We start from the raw sequence: 21,018 nt of genomic DNA, 5'->3' as shown, positions 1-21,018 counted from the left end.
CACATGCTCACTGTGGGCCCGGGATGAGTCAGCTGCTAAGAACAGGCAGTGGCAGCAAAAACACCCAGTGGACCAGATAAATGTCCTTGGAGGGCCATGTGCAGCCCATGGGCTGCAGTTTGAGGACGCCTGATCTGGACGGTGGCTCAGAGGAGGTTATTAGTATCAAGCGGCCGAGTGCTTAGCAAAGGCAGGTGCCCTGGATCCTCTGAGAGCCATGCCCCACATGGTGCCCCCAGGGACCCTGGTTTCTAGGGGAAGACAGAAGAGGGCAGTGTGGCAGCCAGCCACTGCTGCTTCTGCCTCACCCCAGCAAAGGGGCTGCTGCCCACAGGTGTGAGGTCCCTTTTTGCAAGGGTGGGTACTCACCAGTGACTGATGGGAAGGCTCCCTTCTAGTGAGCCCCTGGAGAATCCCACTTTAAAAGACCCTTTCTTCCCCCTCCCAGGTCCAACAGCCACGCAGCCATCGACTGGGGCAAGATGGCAGAGCAGTGGCTACAGGAAAAGGAGGCAGAAAGGCGAAAACAGAAGCAGCGGCTGACACCTCGGCCCTCCCCCAGCCCCATGATCGAAAGCACCCCGATGTCCATTGCTGGCGATGCCACCCCACTCCTGGACGAGATGGATCGGTAGGGGACCTGCTCCTCGGACTCTGGTTACCTCTGAGGCTGTGAAAAGCCTGGCCGCCTACAGCCTCCCTCCCTGCCCCTCCTTTTCTGTCCATAAAAGTGGCGTGAAGTGACGTTCCTTTTGGTGGTCAGCCTGGATGGGTGACAGGCTGGATGGCCTTGCGAACTTGAGCTCAGTGTACACTAGGTAACAATTCTCCCACTCCAGATCCTCACCGACCACCTGTCCTGGGACCAGGCTGGGAGGGGAGTGTGGCAGGAGGAGGAAGGGGAAGGTGAAAAGGAGAGTGGAACAGTTTTGTATTCTACTCCCTACAAGCCATTTTGAGCTGCTGCCCTCACCTGACTTGGCTATGACCAGGGCACCAAGCTCAGCACGTGTGTCTCCCCTAGCTCTTGTGGGGAGAGGGATGCTATTTATTCAGTTTGGGGCAGGAGGGAGAGGAGGAGGGAAAGTATTCCTGAACCTGATGCCAACAGCCTGGATGGCTGTCAAAGCAGGATTGCAGGGACACAGGGGAGCAGTGCTAACCTGCCCAGCCCTGCCTAGCGCCCTCCCCACTTGCCAACACCACCGCTTCCTGCCTGTCATTTGAATAAACAGTGTTTCTACAGAGCTCTTGCCAAAGCCTCTCTCTCCCAACTCTCCGGCTCTTAGTGGAGTGACTTTCAAAGCAGTGTTCGGAGCTCTGAGGGCTCCCTTACTCCCTATTCCAATCCATCAGAGGCGATGATTCCTAGAACAGGCTTCTGCATCAGACTGCCCAGGGCACATCCCTGTTCTACTTCCTAATCCTGTGACCCCGTGCCAGCCCCTGTTGTCTCTCAGCCGACTTTCTTATCTGTAACAAGAATACAGTGATACCTACCTCATTGGCCACTGGGAGGACTGAGACGGAGTGTGTGTGTGTGTGTGTGTGTGTGTGTGTGAGCCGCTTGGCCCAGTGCCTGGTACCTCCTAAAGGTTGTGCACCTACTCACACTCAGCTGCCCTGTCCACGGTACCTGCTAGTCTCTGGCATACTAGAGAAAAGCCACAAGTAGATCTGGGTTTCTCAGCTTGAGTGCCTACACCTCCCTCTCTTCCCTTCCCTTTTCCCAGCTGGGCCTTGGTCTCTGGTATTTTCTTTCTTTTTTTTTTTTTTGAGACGGTCTCACTTTGTTGCCCAGGCTAGAGTGAGTGCCGTGGCGTCAGCCTAGCTCACAGCAACCTCAAACTCCTGGGCTCAAGCGATCCTTCTGCCTCAGCCTCCCGAGTAGCTGGGACTACAGGCATGCGCCACCATCCCGGCTAATTTTTTCTATATATATTAGTTGGCCAATTAATTTTTTTCTATTTATAGTAGAGACGGAGTCTCGCTCTTGCTCAGGTTGGTTTTGAACTCCTGAGCTCAAACGATCCGCCCGCCTTGGCCTCCCAGAGTGCTAGGATTACAGGCGTGAGCCACCGCGCCGGCCAAAGTCTCTGATATTTTCTAAACAAGTCAGGTGTTTGTGTCCCAGGGTGGGTCCCATGTTTAACCTGCTCCGACACACACACCCTGGCCCCACTGCAGTTTTTGTTCTGGACTCCTGGTGTCCCTGTTTCTTTACAAGGGCTTTATCTCAGCTTTGTGAGTAGGCGCTAGGTGAGGCTTCCGCCTCCCTGCCTACCTCTCCTCAGCTTGGGGCTCAGCTGAGAAGAAAAGGCCACTGCTGCCTGGACTCGATGTATTCCCTCCCCTGCTTTTCTCTGTCAAGAGCTGGGCAAAGGAGCTGGCATTCTGCCAGGACTCAACTCCGTTCCCTTCAGTACAAGAGGTCCTCCAGGGTCTCAGAGACACAGCCACTCAAATGAGGAAAAGGCCAGGCACAGTGGCACAGTGGGTCAAAAGGTTCTGTTTATTGGGGGTGTCACTGCAAACAGTACTGCCTGACCTAGACGTGGATTACACAGAAAGCGGTCTCCCAGGAGAGAGGGGAAGCCCTCCCTCCCCACCTCCAGATGTACTCTTCCGCCCTGGTCCTAGGGTGTCAGGAAGAAACAGGGCGGTGCCCCTCTCCTTCCCTCCCACCTACCTTCCCATGGGCTTCCTCCTTGAAAGCTGGATTGCCTCTCAGAAACCCCTGCAGCCCAGAGCCCACCCCTCCCCCCAAGAAGTAGCCAGGTTGGAGGGAGAGAGAAGAGCAGCGGGGTTGGCTACAGGCTTGATGGCATTTATTCTTCACCCTGATCGCCCTGGCCTCAACTGAGATTAGGGTTTGACGCTGGGGGAGATTTCCTCTTGTTTACCTTCCTGGTTTGCAAAGTCTTGGACCCAGGCTTCTTGGCCTGGACTGAGTTCTTCTCTCTCTTCCTGGACGATGAAGACTCAACAACATCCTCACTGGAGGGCTCCTCCTGCCCCCGGTCATTGTAACTGTCCTCACTCTCCATCTCTTCCCTGCTTTCTGGGCTGGACTCGGACATCCTGGCCAACTCTCTTGGGCTTAATGTTCGCCTCAGGTCTGGAGGTGAAGACTCCAATTTAGTTGGGCTTTTCTTCTTAGCCAACTTGCCCTTCTTGGCTTTTTTCTTCAGCTTTGTCTTCTCATCCGACTCCTCCTCTTTGTCTTTATCCTTTTTCTTCTTTACTTTCTTGGTCACCTTGTTGCCCTGGCCCTTCCCTGTGGGGCTCTCAGAGCGCCAGATGGTGATGGGCGCTGCCGAGTCAGGAGCACAAGTGACCATGCTGGTAGCTAGGTCGGTGGGTGTGGTAGTGGGCCTCACCTGGGTGGGGATAGGAGGCTTGCTTTCCTCTTCCTCCTCCTCCTCCTCCTCCTCTTCCTCTTCTTCATTTAGGTCATCTGCCCTACACTCGTGGTGGATGGGATGGTGGATCACTGCCACGGACAGAGGCCTATAGCTTTTGCACCTGAGAGGGAAGGGATGGGAGAAGTTTGATGGGATGGAGCACGGTACTTGAGAGGCCCCTTCCGCAGCAACCCGCTACCACTCACCAGCCGTACCAAAACCTCTCAACACACGCCTCCTCTGGGATGAGCTCCAAGCAAGGGGATGGGATGATCTTGATACAGGTCGGGCTCACATCTCGGGAACAGGTTGGGCCCGAGTCTCGGGTGCCGTTCTTTATCTTCTCTGCGCAGTCCTTCAGCCTGCCATACACGGGACTGTCATCCCGGCTCTCACGCCACCATGACTCCCCAGGGGCCCAGAGCAAGCAGCCTGAGGGAGCGTGGGCTTCCGCTGGGCTTGGCCCAGGCTACCAAAAGACCTCCTCCCCATTGCTCCTGGAGCAGAGCAAGGTTTGCCAAGCTTGGGCTGGGCTGGTAGGGCCAGGTCAAAACAGAAGAGGGAGACCAAAAGTTGAAAGGGGGAACCACAATGAAAGTTTGGACCTGGCTCTGCTGTAGGTCCCCCAAGGAGGGGCCCTCACCTAGAATCACAGTCGCAGTGGCTGATAGAGTGCAGGTGCAGGCTGTGGTGGCCATAGTCAGAAGTGAAGGGGTAGATGATGTGCCCAGTGCACTGCTTATGTTTCCAGCAGCACCTGTCAGTCTCCTTGCAGTCACCTGCAGGGGTAGGGTCTGGGTCACTCAAGGCAGCAGCAGCACAGCTCAATCTAAAGCCTCACCAAGTTCACCTGGTACCACCACCTGCCCCCTCCCCCAACCCCCTAACTTTCTACTTCAATAGTAGTAACTCAGCCCAGTCCCTAGTAAGAACTAGGGACCTTACTGCGGTTCCTTCTACACATGGGCTCCACCCACTCTGGGGGTGGAAGTGGGCGGGCACTGCTGAGTTCCGTGGCAGCCTGGCATAGCGTGCTATAGCTAGCTAACTCACTGAAACAGGCCATGAGGACTGCACCTTCACCCAGGCCCCACTGGGGCGAGACCGTATACTGGCCGACAGCCAGGGATCAATCCAGACAGTGGGTATGTTAGTCTAAGTGGCCTTCTTGTGCTGAGAGGTGGACAGCTTGGTCTGAGGCTTACCTCACATTGCTCTTCCTTCTCTTCCCACACAAGGCTGTAAAGATCCTGAGTCCCCCCCATACCCCCCCCACCTGCTTGGTGACCTTTGTTGCTGCTTCCTTGCCTCCTGTGCCCTCTCTCTGTCCCCAGGGGAAATGAGGAATGCGTGTGTGTGGCAGGGCCTGGGAACATCACCACCACCTCGGCCTTGTTCAGCACTGCTGAACTGGGGCAAAGGACAGCAATAGTGACAAGTGCCCTGAACTTGTAGTCGGACAGACCAGTGTCCAAGTCTTAGTTCTGGCACTTACTGGTTGGGTGGCCTACGGCAAATTACTTCTCTAACCCTTTCTTTTCCTAATCCACAAAACGGGAGGGTAGTGATACCTATTTTGCAGGGTTGTTGGGAGGACTCAAGTTCACATACTTCAAAGATACTATTTGTGTACCATAAAGTGCTAAACACAAGAAAGGGATGATGGCAGCCTTGAGAAAGGTCCATCTCTCTGGCATCTGTAGGGGACGGGGTGGGGGTGGGGAGCTGGGTAACCCCTTCCTTCCTTCCACCAGGTGTTAGCTTTTCCAAGTGAGGGTGGTGGGAACACTGGGGCCAGAGGTCTCCTGGACCTACCTTCAGAGGAGAAGGTAGACGCATCAGTGCTGGATGCCACACCAGCCAGAAGATGTCCTCTCTCCCAGCTGGGTAACCTGCTTACATCTGAGAGAGCACAGAGTGGCTGCAGTGGCAGCACCCCTCCCCATGCCATTCATCCACCAAATATTTACTGAGAAGCCTATCAGGCCCCCAGCTGCACCCCGGAGATGCAGAGACTTAAACAATGGTCTCTGCTGTCAAGAGGGTAGGGGAGAGGGTGAGAAGAGGGACACAAGGGAGGTTCATGAAAGTAGTGTGAGGCTGATAGGGAAATGGCAGGAGCAGGGAATAAGGGCCACCTACTGAGACTGGGGAGAGGGACAGGGGACTATGGAAAACTTCTTGGAAGGAGCATCATTGGAGCTGGAGTGATGAATAGGAGTGAGCCAGGGTCTAGGCAAAGAGGGGCAGCTCCAGAAATTGTCCCAGGGTATGTGGGCTTGGGCAGAGGGTGCCCCTGAGCAGACCTGCAACTGGGGCACCAGCTCCCCCAGCCATCAGCAACCACAGGACAATCTGCCACTTGCCCTTTCCTTCCTGCAACTAGCTTGATCCTTTGAGGCACTGGACTTGAGACCTGCTTAAGGAAGGGAAGCTGACTGCTTGGGGTCTTCAGTGGGCACTTGGGTTATCCTTCTACAGGTCCCTGGTCAGCTCCTCCTGTTTTCCACAACACAGTAAGTACTCAAAGTTTGTTAAATGAACAGCTTTAAGCACTTCCTGGAAACTCCCGCACTGCTATTGTTCCTCTTAGCAGATAATTTCACCAGTATTATCTGCAGATGCTCCTACCCTCAACAACTCCTCTAGCCTGGGCATGACGTGTCCCTCCCCAAAGCATCTATATTCTGTATAGATGCCAGAATCATCACCTTCTTCCTCTTTACTGGCTTTTTTTCACCTCCTACAAGCTATAAGCATCTTTAAACAAAACACTATCAACCTGGTTTCTCTCTCTACCACTCCCTCTACCATATCCTCCCTTTTCTTTTCAATCCAAGTTTATTAACTTATTCATTTATCAGATGTATACTGGGCCACTTCACTAGGCACTAGACTTCAGTGAGCTCAGTATCTCCACCTCTTTCCTCTCCTCCAGCCATCCTGCAGTGTGGAAGCCATCCACACCTCTATCAACACAGGCCACCAGCAATCTCCCAATAGCCAAACCTGGTGGCCTCCTTTATGTCTCATCTCACTTGACCCTACTGACCAAGCAATGTCTTTCTTCTGCAAACAATGTTCCTTGAGCTTCCAAGGCAATCCTCTCTCATCTTCTTCCTTCCCTGCCTAGCTCTTTCTTGCCTCCCTTGCTGTCCCCTTTTCTCTGCTGTACCCCTTAAGTTGTTGATTGCCCAGGTACTGTATTTGGCCACCTCCTTAAGATTCTACAAAAACTTGTCCTGGATAATGTCATCCAATTCCATAGCTTCAGCATCCTTCCATAAAATGACACAAATCTGAGTCTCTAGTTCTGACTGCTAACCAGAGGATATGGCCAATAGATGTTGCCAAAACATCTTAAAGCCAGCATGTCCCACACAGACCTACCATCTTCTCCCTTCTGCCCATGAACCACCTCCTCTTGTATCCATCATTTCAGACACCAGCAGACACCTTGGTTAAAAATCTAGGGATTGGCCAGAAGTGGTGGCTCACACTTATAATCCTAGCACTCTAGGAGGCCAGGGCAGGTGGATCACTCAAGGTTAGAAGTTTGAAACCAGCCTGAGCAAGAGCGAGACCCCATCTCTAGTAAAAATAGAAAGAAATTAATTGGCCAACTAAAAATATGTAGAAAAAATTAGCCGGGCATGGTGGCGCATGCCTGTAGTCCCAGCTACTCAGGAGGCTGAGGCAGAAGGATCGCTTGAGCCCAGGAGTTAGAGGTTGCTGTGAGCTAGACTGACGCCACTGCACTCTACCCCAGGTGACAGAGCAAGACTCTGTCTCAAAAAAAAAAAAAAAAAAAAAAGATGGCAGAGGTAGGATTCAAACCCAGGTCTTCCTGGTTCCATAGCCTCTTTCAGCCCTATCTACTGACTGTAGACAAGGTCACTCCATATGTCATGAGCTCCACAGTCGAGTCTTAAAACCGCCTTCAGTTCCCTATCCAAAGCCTGTCCTTCCAGCTTTCACCTCCTACTTCCCCTGCTTTTCGATTCCAACACTGCCAACTCCTCACCCTCTGGTTTTACTCAATCCTGACTCCACAGCCTCCCTTATCCAGCCTCGACCCTGTGGTCATGCCACAGGGGCCCGAGCCAGGGCCAGGATTCAAACTGTGCTGACTCCACTGGCCTTGCTCTTTCCAGAGCCACCATGAAAGAGGCTTTTCATGCAGGTTGACAGCCTGCTTATTTCCCACTAAAACTCCCCCAACAAGCCCTGACCCCCAGCAGCTCTGTTTGTGAGGGAGAGGACAGGAGGAAGGACATAGCGGGAGAGGAATTTAGTAACTCTCCTCAGATCTGAGAAGAACAATCTGCTCTTTAGTTCCGCAGAAAACAGGAGAACCGTGAATGAAGCAGCAGTCCAGAGCTCCTGCAGCAGGAGTGATGGAGGCTGGACGCAGGACAGACTTCCTTATGGAGGAGGAGGGTGACAGCGTGGAAGATAGTGGGAAGGTTGTGGTCTTTTTCTCGTGGGGCATAAATCGGAGCGCAGAGGCGTAACTCAAAACTCACAGGTGATGCTCATTTGTACAGAATCCTCCCCGTCCTGCGGAGCCAAGGAGCTCCCCCTGTCCTTGAGGCACAGGGGGTGGGCACCAGAGCAGCCGAAAGGGGGAGGGAGGGAAGGAGAGAGGAAGGCGGGGAGGAGCCACGGAAGGGAAGGAGGGAAGAGGAGCAAGGGAGGGGCAGCGCGTCCGCGTCTCCTTGGAAATGCCTCTCCGGCCCCGCCCCCACCCAGAGGCGATTGTGATGTCACCTGTGGAACCCCCAGACTACTGCCCGTCCTCGGGGTCAATGGAACCGCCCGCCCCGGGCCCGGCGCCTGGGTGGAAGCTGGACCCCTTAGGGGCTCGAGCCAAGCCCGGCGCCTCATGGGCAGCTGCCAGGGCCCGCGGCTGCGGCAAGTGGTGCCTCTCCGCCCTGTGGCCCAGAGTTCCGGCTCTGGCTCCAGCCACACTGCCCCTGCCGGCCCCGGGTCCCGCCGCCTCCGTCAGGACCGGGGCCCCAGCTCAGCACCGTCCCACCAGGCCCGGCCACGCCCCGCCCTTCTGCCCGCCCCTCCTTACCGCTGCTCTCGCTCTCGTCCCAATCCTTGGCCTTGCACTCTGTGTCCTCCTCGGTCCATCTTTCGATCGTTACTGTCGTCCTGACCCACATGGCTCAGCCCAGATCTTCGTCTCTACAGGACCCTTCCCCGCAGAAGTCCAACCTCGGCCCAGCTGTAAACTCCAATCTCAGCTTCACGCCAGTCTAGCCCCTAACTCCGCCTCATGTTTGCCCTGTCCCCTCCCACCTCCCCCCTTCCCGCTCTAGGCTGCGTTGTCTTCCCAGCCCGGTTCTACGCGCCAGCCGCGTTCTTCATCCGGGGCCTCCCAGCTCCTCCCAGGCCCCTCTTTGTGCCACCTTTAACCCTCGTACTGCCCCTTTATCTCAGACCTTACTGACAGGCCCAGCCCTCGGTCCCACCCATCTCCTCTCTAGACCCAGCCGTTAGTCTAGCCCGCAGATCGTAGCCCCGCCCCTAGATCGCAGCCCCACTGCTTAGTGAGCCGCCTGGCCACGCCCCCAGCCCCATTCTTAGCCCCGCCCCTTCTCTAAACCTCACACTTCGGTCCTGCTCCCGCCCCTCCCAACCCTTCCGAACCCGGCCGCAGCCCTCAGCCCTCAACCCTGCCCTGACCACCCGCGGAGCGACTGCCTCTGAGCACCCCAATCAACACCCCGCCATCCCCGAGGTACCCCCGGCTTGGGTGGGAGGCTGGGATCCCCCTCTCTCCACCCACAGGCCTCACCATAGGAGCCCAAGACCACACTCTCATATGAACACTGGAAGTCAGCGCCCAGCCACCCTGTGGCAGCCAGACCCTGAGCCACTAGAGGCAGCCACCCCTGCGCCGCCACCCCACACCCGCCACCAGCCCAGTCAAGAGTCTGATTCTCCATAGGCTTGTCCCATCCGCTATGCAGGGGAGGCTGCATTCAGGGCAATCTTATGCCAAGTGACACAACACACCCATCACACCTGTTATTAAGTACACATACACACTCTGCACATGCATGTATCACACACAGCACACACAGAAAATCTACTCACCACACACAGACTAATACAACATGCACACTCCCCTCACACCACACAGAACTCCACACACCACCCCCAGCACAAACATTCCACCCCACAACTGTGGTAAAGGCTTCACACACACACACACACACACACGCATTGTGTTAACAGGCTCTGTGCAAGGCAAGGGTGAGGAGTGCAGTGTTGTGAGGGAACACAGATGGAAAAATCAATGACAGGAGAGTGCGAAAAAGAAAGGCGCACCGCCAACATTCCATACACCACACCCTCAATTTCTCTTGGCACTAGTTTCCAAAGCCAGGATGGAGATGAAGGGAAAGGATGGTGTTTAACCCTTGTTTTTTCCAAGGCCATCAAGGGTCCCTCCTGCTGCTGCTGCTACTGCTCTGCCTAATCTCAACCCTCACTTTCTTCCAGACCCAAGTCCTGAGTGGGTAGGGCCACTGCCCAGGTCCTCCTACCCACAGTAGCTCCAGAGGGTTTAGGAACAGCAGGGGAGGAGCAGCCAGGAGATGGGGAGACATGTGGAGATGCCAGGCATGGAATGGACTGGAGCCAGGATCTGTGTTTTGTTTTGTTTTGTTTTGTTTTGTTTTGTTTTGTTTTGTTTTTGAGACAGAGTCTCACTCTGTTGTCCAGGCTAGAGTGCTGTGGCATCAGCCTCAAACTCCTGGGCTGAAGTGATCCTCCAGCCTCAGCCTCTTGAGTAGCTGGGACTACAGGCACACGCCAAGATGCCCAGCTAATTTTTTTTGTTTTTAGCAGAGACAGGATCACACTCTTGCTCAGGTGGGTCTCAAACTCCTGACCTCAAGCGATCCTCCTGCCTTGGCTTCCCAGAGTGCTAAGATTACAGGTGTGAGCCACCATGCCCAGCCAGGATCTGTGTTCTAATCTTGGCCCTCCATGGCCTCTAAGGAGGACAAGGGGCCCACGAGTTGTTGGCCTAGATATCTGAGGCACTTTCATCCAATCTAGAACTCTGGATCAGATGTCAACAGGAAGCCAGGGGCTGGGTCACTCTTCCTCATATAAAAGTTAATATAATAATTATAATAGCTAAGGATTTTTAGCTCTTCCTATGCATGTGTTGGTGCTGTATCTTATTTTAACAATGCAACCTTATGAATTTAGTATTATCAGACCCATTTTACAAATGAGGAAATTGAGGCACAGAGGATAATCGATTTGCCTGAGTTCTCATCACTAGTAAGGGTGGACAGCTGGGATTCAAATGCAGGACCTCTTGAATAATAGCTGGGGCCCCCAACCCTCCCTGGACCATCTGGTCAAGACGAAAAGCATTCAAAACTCAATCACTTCTCACTCTGTTTCCCCCAGAAAAGTATTTTTAAAAGGAAAGGCAGGGCCAGGCACGGTGGCCCATGCCTATAGTTCTGGCATTCTGGGAGGCTGAGATGGAAGGATTCCTTTAGGCCAGGAGTTTGAGACCAGCCTAAGCAAGAGCGAGACCCCATCTTTACAAAAAGGAGAAAAATTAGCTGAACATGGCAGAACGTGCCTGTAGTCTCAGCTACTTGGGAGGCTGAGGCAGGAGAATCGCTTGAGCCCAGGAGTTTGAGGTTGCAATGCACTATGATGATACCACTGAACTCTAGTCTGGGAGACAGAGCAAGACCTTGTCTTAAAAAAAAAAAAAAAAAAAAGGGCCGGGCATGGTGGCTCACACCTGTAATCCTAGCACTCTGGGAGGTCGAGGCAGGAGGATTGCTCAAGGTCAGGAATTTGAAACCAGCCTGAGCAAGAGTGAGACCCTGTCTCTACTAAAAATAAATAAATAAAAATTAATGGGCCAACTAAAAATATATAGAAAAAATTAACCAGGCATGGTGGTGCATGCCTGTAGTCCCAGCTACTTGGGAGGCTGAGGCAGTAGGATCCCTTGAGCTCAGGAGTTTGAGGTTGCTGTGAGCTAGGCTGATGCCATGGCACTCTAGCCAGGGCAACAGAGTGAGACTGTCTCAAAAAAAAAGGAAAGGAAAGGCAGGAAAGGGGTGAAAAAAGGAAAAAAAGTATTCAATGGAGGAAATTTGGATGTAAGCACCAAGTAGGAGGGCACATTTGGGGGTGATGGAGCAGAGGAAAGGGCTCTCAAAGCCAGCCATTCGGATCTCACCCATGAGGGCCCAGTGCAGCCCCCAAACCTGACCTCTGAGCTCCCAGCCTGACAGCCTGCCCACCAGCCAGGGATGGCCAGAATCCCTGTAGGCAGCTTCAGTCTCACGATAGCCATACAGCCCTGACCACTCCACACTCCTCTTCCCCAACAAAGGACTCCAGCCCCCAAAGTGCTAATAACAAAGAGATTTTAATGCATAAGGCACAGTGAGGCTGGAATCATTAAGCATCCTCCTATCCAAAGGGCCAGCAGGCTGAGCAAAAGCAGCAGGGACACTCCCCCCCAGCACCTGCTGGGCAGACTGGAGAACCCCCAGAGGAATACGAGGCCATCCAGTCTTTGGCATGGTGCCTGGGGACAGGAAGTGACTAGCATGGTCCCAGCTACCCCTCTGGGGACACTGCCACAAAGAGGCAGCTCTTTGGTCTGGAAAAACAGTCAGTGCAAATGCCTAGAGGTCACGCTCTGGGGGAGTCAGGGTGGCACAGTGCCCCAGGGCTGGGCAGTCTCTGGACAGTTTCCTCACCCTTCATGGGCAACATGTGGGCTTCTTCTTGCTGGTAGTTAAGTAGAGGTTGCTGTCATCACTGTTGATGCCTGAAGAAGAGTAGAAAATATGTGAAGCAGGGACTGGAGGTTCCCCTTGCTCTCTGCCACCCTCAACCAGGCGGGCACTCACGGACAACATCCCCAATGCGCCGGGCCCCTGATTTCTCCAGCTCAGCCAGCACATTGGCCTCAAAGGTCAGTGCCGCCACACGGAAGAAGAATTCCCGCACGTTCTCACCTGGCACAGGGGACAGAGAGCCGCTCAGGGGCAGTGCCAGGTCTAGGAGCACTGGGCTCAGCTAGAGGTGTGGGAGTGAGAGGAGAGTAGGCGGGAATGGCACAGCAGAAGGCCCAAAGCCTCCGACTCACCAGTGAGAGATGAGACTGCCCAGTACTCAGCCTTAATCTCCTGGGCCACCTTCAGGGCATCTTTCTCCATGAGCACATACTGAGCAGGAGTCTGAGGGAAGCTCAGAGTCAGATGAGGGGTTCCCTCAGCAAGTTGGGAAGTCCCCCCACTGGCACACTCACACTCAGGTCCTTCTTGGAACCCACAAGGAAGAGAAGCACGCTGGAAGGGTCATTCTCCTTGAGTGCATCAGCTAGCCACTGCCTGCCACAGATGGTGGAAAGCGAGGAACAAGTGAGCCTGATGGGCCCCTCCCACTGCCATCCATATGACCAGTGGGCCCCTCTCTGGTCCTAGATGCAGGCCTCTTCTCCCCTGACCACCCCTCTGTTCGAACCCTCTCTTCCCAGAGTGCCCCATTGTACTGCAGCATCATCCTCACATACTTGGTATGTTCCAGGGAGGCCACATCATTCAGGTTGAAGACAATGATGATGGCTGGAAGAGTGGCAGAAACAGCCCCAGGTTGATGGGGAAGACACTAGTGGCTCATTTCCCCAATCCCCCCAGCTCTAGATTAGAGGCCAGGTGCACTCTCAGACCCACCTACCTCACTTCACCCAGCCCCTTACCTTGAGCTCCTCGGTAGTAAGTTGAGGCAATGCATTTGAACCTCTCCTGTCCAGCAGTATCCCAACTGGGGGGAAGGAAGAGTGAAGCACAGGTATGTGGGGACTGGGTGGTAGGGTGTAGGTGCTGGGGGAAGCGATAGCTGGAAGGGGTGGAGGAAGCACTCACAGCTGCAAACTGAAGGGGACGCCCAGCACCTCAAATCGTTCCATCTCAAAGTCCACTCCGATGGTGGCCTTATAATTCTTATCAAAGGTGTCTTTGCAGAACCTGAGGTGGCACCAAATGCTCTGATCTGGAGCCCAGCCCACCTTTCTAGGCTCAGCCCCACCCTGCCTCGCCCAGCTCCAGCACCCCCTTACCTATTAATGAGGCAAGTCTTCCCCACGGACAGGTCGCCGACCACTATGACCTTGGAGATCTTAAATCTGCTGGACACAAGAGTGGGCAAGGGGAGTGGGCACCAGCTCTTTCACCCTAGGGATTCCAATGATCCCTACCAAGTCCAGAAAGGTAGCTGTACCCAAGCTGAGGTTGCCATAGACACCAGGCCTCCCAGAGAGCTGCCTGGACAGATGTGTTGGGAAGAAGGAGAGTTTTGTTTGTTTTAGAGATGGGGCTCACTCTCTTTGCCAAGGCTGGGATACACTGGCACCATCATAGCTCAATACAGCCTCAAACTCCTGTATGCCAATGATCCTCCCACCTCAGCCTCTGAATAGCTGGGACTATAGATACCAATTTAGAATGCATCTTTTTTTTTTAGACAGAATCTCACTCTGTTGTCCAGGCTAGAGTGCTGTGGCGTCAGCCTAGCTCACAGCAACCTCAAACTCCTGGGCTCAAGCAATCCTGCTGCCTCAGCCTCCCGAGTAGTAGCTGGGACTACAGGCGTGCACCACCATGCCCAGCTAATTATATATATATATATATAATGTGTGTGTATATATATATATATATGTGTGTGTGTGTATATATATGTGTGTGTATATATATAATGTGTGTATATATATATATATATACACACACACATATATATATATACTTTTTTTTTTTTAGTTGTCCAGCTAATTTCTTTCTATTTTTTTAATAGAGATGGGATCTGGCTCTTGCTCAGGCTGGTCTCCAACTCCAACCTCGGCCTCCCAGAGTGCTAGGATTACAGGAGTGAGCCACCACACTGTAATGCATTCTGCCCATTCTTAAGGGCGGAATGCAGCTTAAGTGATAGTGTTTTCTATTAAATTAAAGACAGTGACAGAGCCAGGTGTGACTTCCAAAGGGGATTAAGCATATAGACCGCAGGGCTATATGGGCCCCATGGAGGTGGTTGTGTACATTTGCTGTTATTACAGGGTGTCCGGGAACCTCCTTTCTTTGTTATGGGTGTCCCTAACTCACCCCACGGTGCCTGTCCGGTGCTCCTGGCAGGCGCAGGTGACGCGTGGGTGGAAGTCTTTGTGCACGTGCAAAGCGGCCTCCTTCCTCAGGCACTGAGTGAGAGGGAAGGGAAGAGAATGGTGCTCAGCCACTCCTGGCGCCAGTCCCGCAGCCAAGCGGCCCGGTGGGGGTGGGGTGGGGTGGGGTGGGGTGGGGGTGGGGGACCACCCAGAAGCAGCAGGCCTAGCCAAGCGGCAGAGCTGGGCCCAATGCTCTAACTGGTCTGGTGCCGCCTCCTCCCCGCCCACGCTCGTTGCAGCCACAAGCCCGACGTGGCCCTGGCGCCTACCTGGGGCAGCTCTGCCAGGACGCGGTCCCTCCGCACCGGCGCCAGAATGTTCATCTTGCCTGCGGCCTTGGGGGGCGCCCTGAGAGGCCAGATCCGCCCCAGCGACCCGGGCCCGCGGAGACCCGACAATCACTCGCGGCCGGGGTGTGCCGACTATAACTCGGGGCCACGGGGAGCCTACGGGAGCCCGTGGTCTCGGAGACGCTACGACCACCGCAGGCCACGGGGAAGAGACAATCACCCGGGGCCGGGGCGAGCCCACAATCACGCGGGCCCGGGGCGTCCCGAGAACGACTCGGGGGCAAGGAGACCTCTCGGCCGCCAGTTGGGGACGGGGAGTCTCGTCGGGGGCGGCCCGGGCGCGCGTAGACCCTACAATAACGCGGGGCCGGATAGTTCCTACAATAACCCGGGGCCGCGGAGACCCGACGTCAACTCGGGGCTGAGGCGGCCCTACCATAACAGAGCGGCCGGGGGCGCGGAGCGGCCCCGCCACACGGGGTCAGTGTGGGCAGGGGCGGCGCAGCCACGGCCCGCAGGCCGCTAGAGGAGGGCGCGAGGGGCCCAGTCCGGCTGCAGACCTCGCGTCCCACCCCGCTCCGGCTCCGCCAGCGCTGTAACTCGATCCCCGGAAATTCCTGGAGAAGGGCCGCCCCCGTCCCCTCTCCCGCAGCGCCGGTCCTCGCAGCCCGCCCTCACCTCCCCCTCCGGTCCTCCCCACGACGCCGCCCCGGCTCCGGCTACCCGGCCGGACGCCTCGCCGGGCACCAGGACCGCTCCCCGCAGGCTGCAGCCTCTCCCCCCGGCTGCTCTCCCCTGCGCCGCTGTGCCGGGCTGCGCCTTCGCGGGGATCCTTACCCGGCCGAGTTGGTGATGGGGATTCGGTGACGGCTGCGCAGCATCTGGCGAGGGCAGGCACCCGCGGGGAGGGGAAAGGGGGAGAGAAGGGGCCCGAGGAGAGGCGGCGCTTCGCTCCTCGACTCCGGGCCTGGGACGTGACTCATAGTCTTCCCCCTTTCGCCCTTGTGCCCTGGGGGTTGAGCGGGAGCGCGTAAAAGGGGTGCCGGGGTCCGAACTGGGTACCCACCGAAGAGAGAGACGTCCGAAGTCCAGCGTCTTTTCCTCTAAGGCTGCTGTGTAGTTAGGGGGATGTGAAAGCTGAAGACCAAGCTCCCTCTTTGGATGGAGGATAAAGACAGGCCAAGTGGCCGGCAAACACAGCTCTTTGGGGTGGTTACCGCTCTAGAACACGGGGACTCCGCTCTGGTATGGGCGTTCATTGCTCTAGCCCCATTGGAATCTTCTCTCCCAAGAACAATTTTTCCTTTTTACAAAAGCCTTTCAGGATAGAAGAAGGGGCACAACCAGTTTCACTGTCTAAGGGGACATCTCCGGTTCTATGAGGTTGGAAGGGGAACCCAGAAAGGACGGAGTGCGGGTGGGTGAGGCACGGCTCCTGCAGAGAAGCAAACCTGAGCATTAAGGAACCTTGCTCTGGGTTAGGCTCCGTGGCTCACGCCTATAATCCTAGCACTCCGGGAGACCGAGGCGAGAGGATCCCTTAAGGCCAGGAGTTCAAGACCAACCTGAGCAAGAGTAGGACTCCATCTCTACTAAAAATAGAAAAAAATAAGCCAGGCATAGTGGTGCACGCCTGTAGTCCCACCTACTCCGGAGGCTGAGGCAGGAGGATCGCTTTAGCCCAGAAGTGTGAGCTACGCTGATGCCACAGCTCTCTAGCCCTGGCGACAGTCAGACTCTGTCTCAAACAATAAAATTAAAAATTAAAAAAGGAAAGAAAAGAAACTTTGTGTCAGAACTGAATTTGATGAGTAGGACAAGGAGATGACTAGTTCAGGCAGGGGAATGTGAGTGAAATTTTTCAGAGGAAGAACTGGAGAAATCTGTGCGCTGAGTATTTGAAATATGTTGTTTTTTTTTCTTTTGGGGGTGGGGTATTTGGAATATTGATAGAACTTCTTCAAGAGTATTATCAGAAAAACGCAGGAAAATTAACAGTGTCACCGGTAAAGAGGCGGCAGATGTGGCAGCTTTGTATCTCTTTTGATACTTCTCTCCCTCCTGACTCGATTTTCTCTGCCACCAAATCACTGTGTTATTGAGAATCCACATCCCTCTCTGGACCTCAATTTCTACAGATGTTTGAGAAGTTAGACAGGGAAGATCCTGCTCTAACGCTCTAGAACTTAACAGCATCTAACTTCCCGAGTCAATCTAACAGCATTCTTTCTGGGACTTCCCTGAGACTGGAAATTGTTGAAGATAGGAAGCGCCCTGGAGCAAACCTGAACTGCAGCATGGTGTTCCACAGGCATGGGCAAATAAACACGTGTCTTTAAAAAACTACAACCCCCAGGCCCTGCGCAGTGGCTCACGCCTGTAATCCTAGCACTCTGCGAGGCCGAGGCGGGTGGATTGCTCAAGGTTAGGAGTTCGCAACCAGCCTGAGCAAGAGTAAGACCCCCCTCCCCGCCCTTCTCTACTAAAAATAGAAGGAAATTAATTGGCCAACTAAAAATACATAGAAAAAATTAGCCGGGCTTGGGGGCATGTGCCTGTAGTCCCAGCTACTTGGGAGGCTGAGGCAGGAGGATCGCCTGAGTCCAGGAGTTTGAGGTTGCTGTGAGCTAGGCAGACTCCACGGCAATCTAGCAGAGCCAGGACAACAGAGACTCTGCCTCCAAAAAAAGAAACTACAACCCCCAAGAAGCCTTAGGGCTTTCGGAGGGGCGGGGTACCGCATGTGTGATACCTCTCGCGGAACAATTTAAACGAAACTACAATTCCCAGCGGGCGCCACTCTACAGATCATCCAATCAGCTCTAAGTAAAAAGCATCGCGAGTCTTTGGTGAGATTTGGCGCTATAAGCCTGTGGAAACGGGACTCGATGATCCTTTTCACAAGATGGCGCCGAAGGCAAAGAAGGAAGGTATGTGTGTGAGTTGGGAATGAGGGCCACAGCTGGTTTGTCTGGGGTCCTCGCAGAGCGAACGAATTGAGAGGACGGCGGCTGGGCTAGGCCCAGAGCGCCCTGCTACGGAGCTGTTTCCCGCGTTTGGGCCATGCTGCGGCGTGTGTGGGCCGCGTGGGCCCAGCCGCATGGGCTGGGTCCCAGTGAAGGGGACTGGTGAGGCAACTCGGCCGGCTTCGCCTTCCAGGGAGAGCCAAATAATCGTCCCTGGGAAGCTGCATGGGTGCACAGGCTGGCGCTCCATGTTTTCAGTCATGTGAGGAATTGGTGTTCTCTGCTTTACTCTTTTTCCTTCCGTTTCATTTTAAACGGGACTATATGCCCACCACTTCCCGTCGTTTTGCGATTGTATGTATAAAAGTCCTAGCACACATCTCGGCAAGTACGGAGTGTTCGTTCAGTGCTGGTTACTTTTTGTTTGTTTCGTCTTATCCCTGGAGTTACTCCAAGTTGGTCACCTTCGCCCCAAGTATCGTGCATATGATGGAAAAATCTTAATCTCCTGAGACTTGTGATGTCTTCAAAGGAACCACTGATGCACGTGCGACCATGACAGATCTTGAGACCGTAAGTGAGCGATTTTCTGAATCCCGCACTCTCGTTTTCTTTCCTTCTCTACCAGCTCCTGCCCCTCCCAAAGCCGAAGCCAAAGCAAAGGCTTTGAAGGCCAAGAAGGCAGTGCTAAAAGGCGTCCACAGCCACAAAAAAAAGAAGATCCGTACGTCACCCACCTTCCGGCGGCCAAAGACACTGCGGCTCCGGAGGCAGCCTAAATATCCTCGGAAGAGCGCCCCCAGGAGAAACAAGTCAGTACTGCCCCCTTATCCGTGAAAAGATGCTTGGGTATTCTCCGTTGGTAATTTGGAAATTTACCTACTCTAGAGCATGGCTTCTCAAACATATATTGGCACCTAATGTGCTTCTGTAATGGGAATATGACATTATTCCTGTTTTATTTAAGAACAAGAGAATTTTTTTTTTTTTTTTTTTTATAAAACTGGCAGGAATTCTGTTTAAATCGACCCAGAGTTTTCTGTTAGGTTAATCATTACTTCACATGTGGTCAAGGTTTGAAAATTCTTTCCTTTTTTTTTTTTTTTTTTCCTGAGAGTATAAAGTAGAATTAAAGCGATGCTCCTTACCTTCGAGTTCCAGCTTTAGTTCCTTGCTTTTAGCATTACTGCTGTAGGGAACAGTCTCTTGAGTGTAAGGATATGGGTTGATTCTTGATTGATAATGGGGAATTCAGTTATCTGTATTGGGTAATGATGGCTTACAGCAGTGTATAGAAGCTTCTTTTTGTTCTCCCAAATTTTCACACTGTGCTCAAGGGATGGGGGTGGAATGGACAAAAAGTTTGGGCACTTTATTTTTTTTTGGTATCAAACTACTGGTAATAACTGACTCTTAAGGAACCACAGATTAGAGCAAAGCCATGGTAGTAGTTGCTACCAATGAGTTTTTGCTGCTCCCAATGTTTCCAAAGAGAATGGAGTGGGTTGTGTCCATGGAGGAAAACAGTTAGAGCATTCCCCTCCAATTGGGCCTAGAATTTAATGTGATAAGATTGAGTCCTGAACAGGAAAGTAGTGTCTGGATAAACAGCATGGTTTCTGAGTTTCAGGTGGAAAGCTCTGTTCTAGCTGTGTGTGCTCAAGCCACTGCAAGTTTAACCTGAGCTGTAAATAATCTTGCTCTCAAGATTTGGTGGCCCTGGAGCATAGAGCCCATTTCCAGCAACCAAAAGAGGCAAAAATGTTGTGATCCAATCTCATAATGAAGCACCAACACAGAACTCTAGCAAATGAAAGAGTTTAAATAAAAGATGGTTTTTTAATAACTTAAAGAATGAGAGCCTTTCAAGTCAAAGAAAATGCACACGGTTCTATCCCCCATTTGGGGTGTCAAGCCCTTAGATTTCTGGGTGCAAATGATGACACTGTAAAGCGACCAAAGTCTGACCAAAATGATTTCTACCTCATTATCTGATGCACCTAGGCTTTCCTGGGCTTGAGCTCCCCAAGATGACCCATCCTTCTGCTAGGGCCCAGGCCATATGACCCCATTTTGTCTTTCCCCCAGGCTTGACCACTATGCCATCATCAAGTTCCCCTTGACCACAGAGTCTGCCATGAAGAAGATAGAAGACAACAACACACTTGTGTTCATTGTGGATGTCAAAGCCAATAAGCACCAGATCAAACAGGCTGTGAAGAAGCTCTATGACATTGATGTGGCTAAGGTCAACACCCTGATCAGGTAAGTGGGGCCCCAAGGGATGGGGAGGCCAGGCTACAGTCAAAAGCCAGAAAACCTGTATGTTATAAAGTTCCTTGCAAAACAGGGTGCAAGCCTTGAGGCACAAGCGTTCCTGTTGTAATTAAATTGTAATCCTCTGTGGAGTATAGACCAGAGGAAAATGTCCTCCTAGGACTTAATTTATAAGGTTAGTACGTGCTCATTTTTTGGGCCTATACCTCTGTTGGGAGAGGCCACTAGAGTTAGATAGTTCATATTAGATATTCTTGGTCTAAGTCTTGAAATGACTTGTGATGCTGTTTCTCACAAAAAGGAATTGGCTTTGTGGCCTTTTGCTTTCTCTAGCCCCCTCAGGGCAAATGAGAGAAAGATAATTATCTGGAAAAGAGTGACAGGAACAAAGGAACCACTTAAATGCCAGAAGATGGGGGGAGGGTAAGGGGGGAGAGTTTGGGTCAGGGAGGGCAGTGGGAACTGAAGCTTCCCTCTCCACCCCAGGCCTGATGGAGAGAAGAAGGCATATGTTCGACTGGCTCCTGATTATGATGCTTTGGACGTTGCCAACAAGGTAAGCTTCCTTTCCTATAGATGCCTTAATACCCACCCCTGGGTGTAAGTGACGCATCTATTAGTGACCAAAGTCTGAGTTTTGCTGATGAGCCATAATTGACTGTGCCCTATCTTTAATAACCCTTACCCTCATTTTCCTTTTAACCATGACATTCCAGCTTAATCTGAACATTTCAGCTCCAATAACAAAGCTCCTTTTGTTTTTCAGATTGGGATCATCTAAACCAAGTCCAGCTGGCTAATTCTAAATATATATATCTTCTCACCTTATCTGCGCCTCTTGTCTTTGTGTCAGA

General features: G+C 53.1%; 4 protein-coding genes and 4 non-coding genes across 15 annotated transcripts in view; 6 read left to right on the top strand and 2 right to left on the bottom strand.

Moving 5' to 3' along the window:
- Nucleotides 1-1,247, top strand: part of SUPT6H (SPT6 homolog, histone chaperone and transcription elongation factor) — a 35,744-nt gene extending 34,497 nt beyond the window's left edge. The window contains exon 37 of the mRNA XM_012740579.3: nucleotides 449-1,247. Within this exon, the coding sequence (XP_012596033.1) occupies nucleotides 449-635 (187 nt within the window). The 3' untranslated portion in view covers nucleotides 636-1,247. The remainder of the gene's footprint in view (nucleotides 1-448) is intronic.
- A 1,242-nt stretch (nucleotides 1,248-2,489) lies between these two features.
- Nucleotides 2,490-8,936, bottom strand: PROCA1 (protein interacting with cyclin A1). Of its 3 annotated transcripts, none has more exons than XM_012740598.3 (5): nucleotides 8,485-8,936; nucleotides 5,220-5,306; nucleotides 4,048-4,183; nucleotides 3,611-3,766; nucleotides 2,490-3,525 (listed from the first exon to the last, which is right to left on the bottom strand). In XM_012740598.3, the coding sequence occupies exons 1-5, from the start codon at nucleotides 8,573-8,575 to the stop codon at nucleotides 2,856-2,858; spliced, it is 1,140 nt and encodes a 379-aa protein (XP_012596052.1). In that variant the 5' UTR covers nucleotides 8,576-8,936; the 3' UTR covers nucleotides 2,490-2,855. The 3 variants fall into 3 exon arrangements, with proteins under 3 accessions (XP_012596052.1, XP_075850429.1, XP_012596050.1); XM_075994314.1 differs by having other exon boundaries at nucleotides 3,620-3,766; nucleotides 8,485-8,933; XM_012740596.3 differs by lacking the exon at nucleotides 8,485-8,936 and adding an exon at nucleotides 7,931-8,014.
- A 2,874-nt stretch (nucleotides 8,937-11,810) lies between these two features.
- Nucleotides 11,811-15,919, bottom strand: RAB34 (RAB34, member RAS oncogene family). Of its 6 annotated transcripts, none has more exons than XM_012740604.2 (11): nucleotides 15,759-15,919; nucleotides 14,901-14,979; nucleotides 14,573-14,664; nucleotides 13,534-13,599; nucleotides 13,340-13,441; nucleotides 13,174-13,238; nucleotides 12,988-13,039; nucleotides 12,724-12,805; nucleotides 12,562-12,652; nucleotides 12,323-12,430; nucleotides 11,811-12,240 (listed from the first exon to the last, which is right to left on the bottom strand). In XM_012740604.2, exons 1-11 carry the CDS (start codon nucleotides 15,902-15,904, stop codon nucleotides 12,173-12,175), a joined length of 951 nt encoding a protein of 316 aa, XP_012596058.2. In that variant the 5' UTR covers nucleotides 15,905-15,919; the 3' UTR covers nucleotides 11,811-12,172. The 6 variants fall into 6 exon arrangements, with proteins under 6 accessions (XP_012596058.2, XP_012596055.1, XP_012596059.2 ...); XM_012740601.2 differs by having other exon boundaries at nucleotides 14,901-15,104; nucleotides 15,759-15,804; XM_012740605.2 differs by lacking the exon at nucleotides 12,323-12,430 and having other exon boundaries at nucleotides 11,811-12,164; nucleotides 12,578-12,652; nucleotides 13,534-13,602.
- A 1,775-nt stretch (nucleotides 15,920-17,694) lies between these two features.
- RPL23A (ribosomal protein L23a) lies at nucleotides 17,695-20,997 on the top strand. The gene is made up of 5 exons (XM_012740613.3): nucleotides 17,695-17,851; nucleotides 18,516-18,699; nucleotides 19,976-20,152; nucleotides 20,651-20,720; nucleotides 20,931-20,997. Exons 1-5 carry the CDS (start codon nucleotides 17,827-17,829, stop codon nucleotides 20,943-20,945), a joined length of 471 nt encoding a protein of 156 aa, XP_012596067.1. The 5' UTR covers nucleotides 17,695-17,826; the 3' UTR covers nucleotides 20,946-20,997.
- On the top strand, nucleotides 18,368-18,434 carry LOC142862308 (small nucleolar RNA SNORD42). The gene has a single exon (XR_012913374.1). It is a non-coding gene; the product is annotated as a small nucleolar RNA SNORD42 (small nucleolar RNA).
- LOC142862315 (small nucleolar RNA Z17) lies at nucleotides 19,817-19,888 on the top strand. Its single transcript, XR_012913381.1, has one exon. It is a non-coding gene; the product is annotated as a small nucleolar RNA Z17 (small nucleolar RNA).
- LOC142862309 (small nucleolar RNA SNORD42) lies at nucleotides 20,506-20,572 on the top strand. The gene has a single exon (XR_012913375.1). It is a non-coding gene; the product is annotated as a small nucleolar RNA SNORD42 (small nucleolar RNA).
- On the top strand, nucleotides 20,762-20,831 carry LOC142862316 (small nucleolar RNA Z17). The gene has a single exon (XR_012913382.1). It is a non-coding gene; the product is annotated as a small nucleolar RNA Z17 (small nucleolar RNA).
- Nucleotides 20,998-21,018: the final 21 nt, after the last annotated feature.

This window comes from Microcebus murinus, chromosome 18 (assembly GCF_040939455.1).
Source record: "Microcebus murinus isolate Inina chromosome 18, M.murinus_Inina_mat1.0, whole genome shotgun sequence".
Classification (NCBI taxonomy): Eukaryota; Metazoa; Chordata; class Mammalia; order Primates; family Cheirogaleidae; genus Microcebus; species Microcebus murinus.
This window is presented reverse-complemented; position numbering and strand designations above follow the sequence as displayed.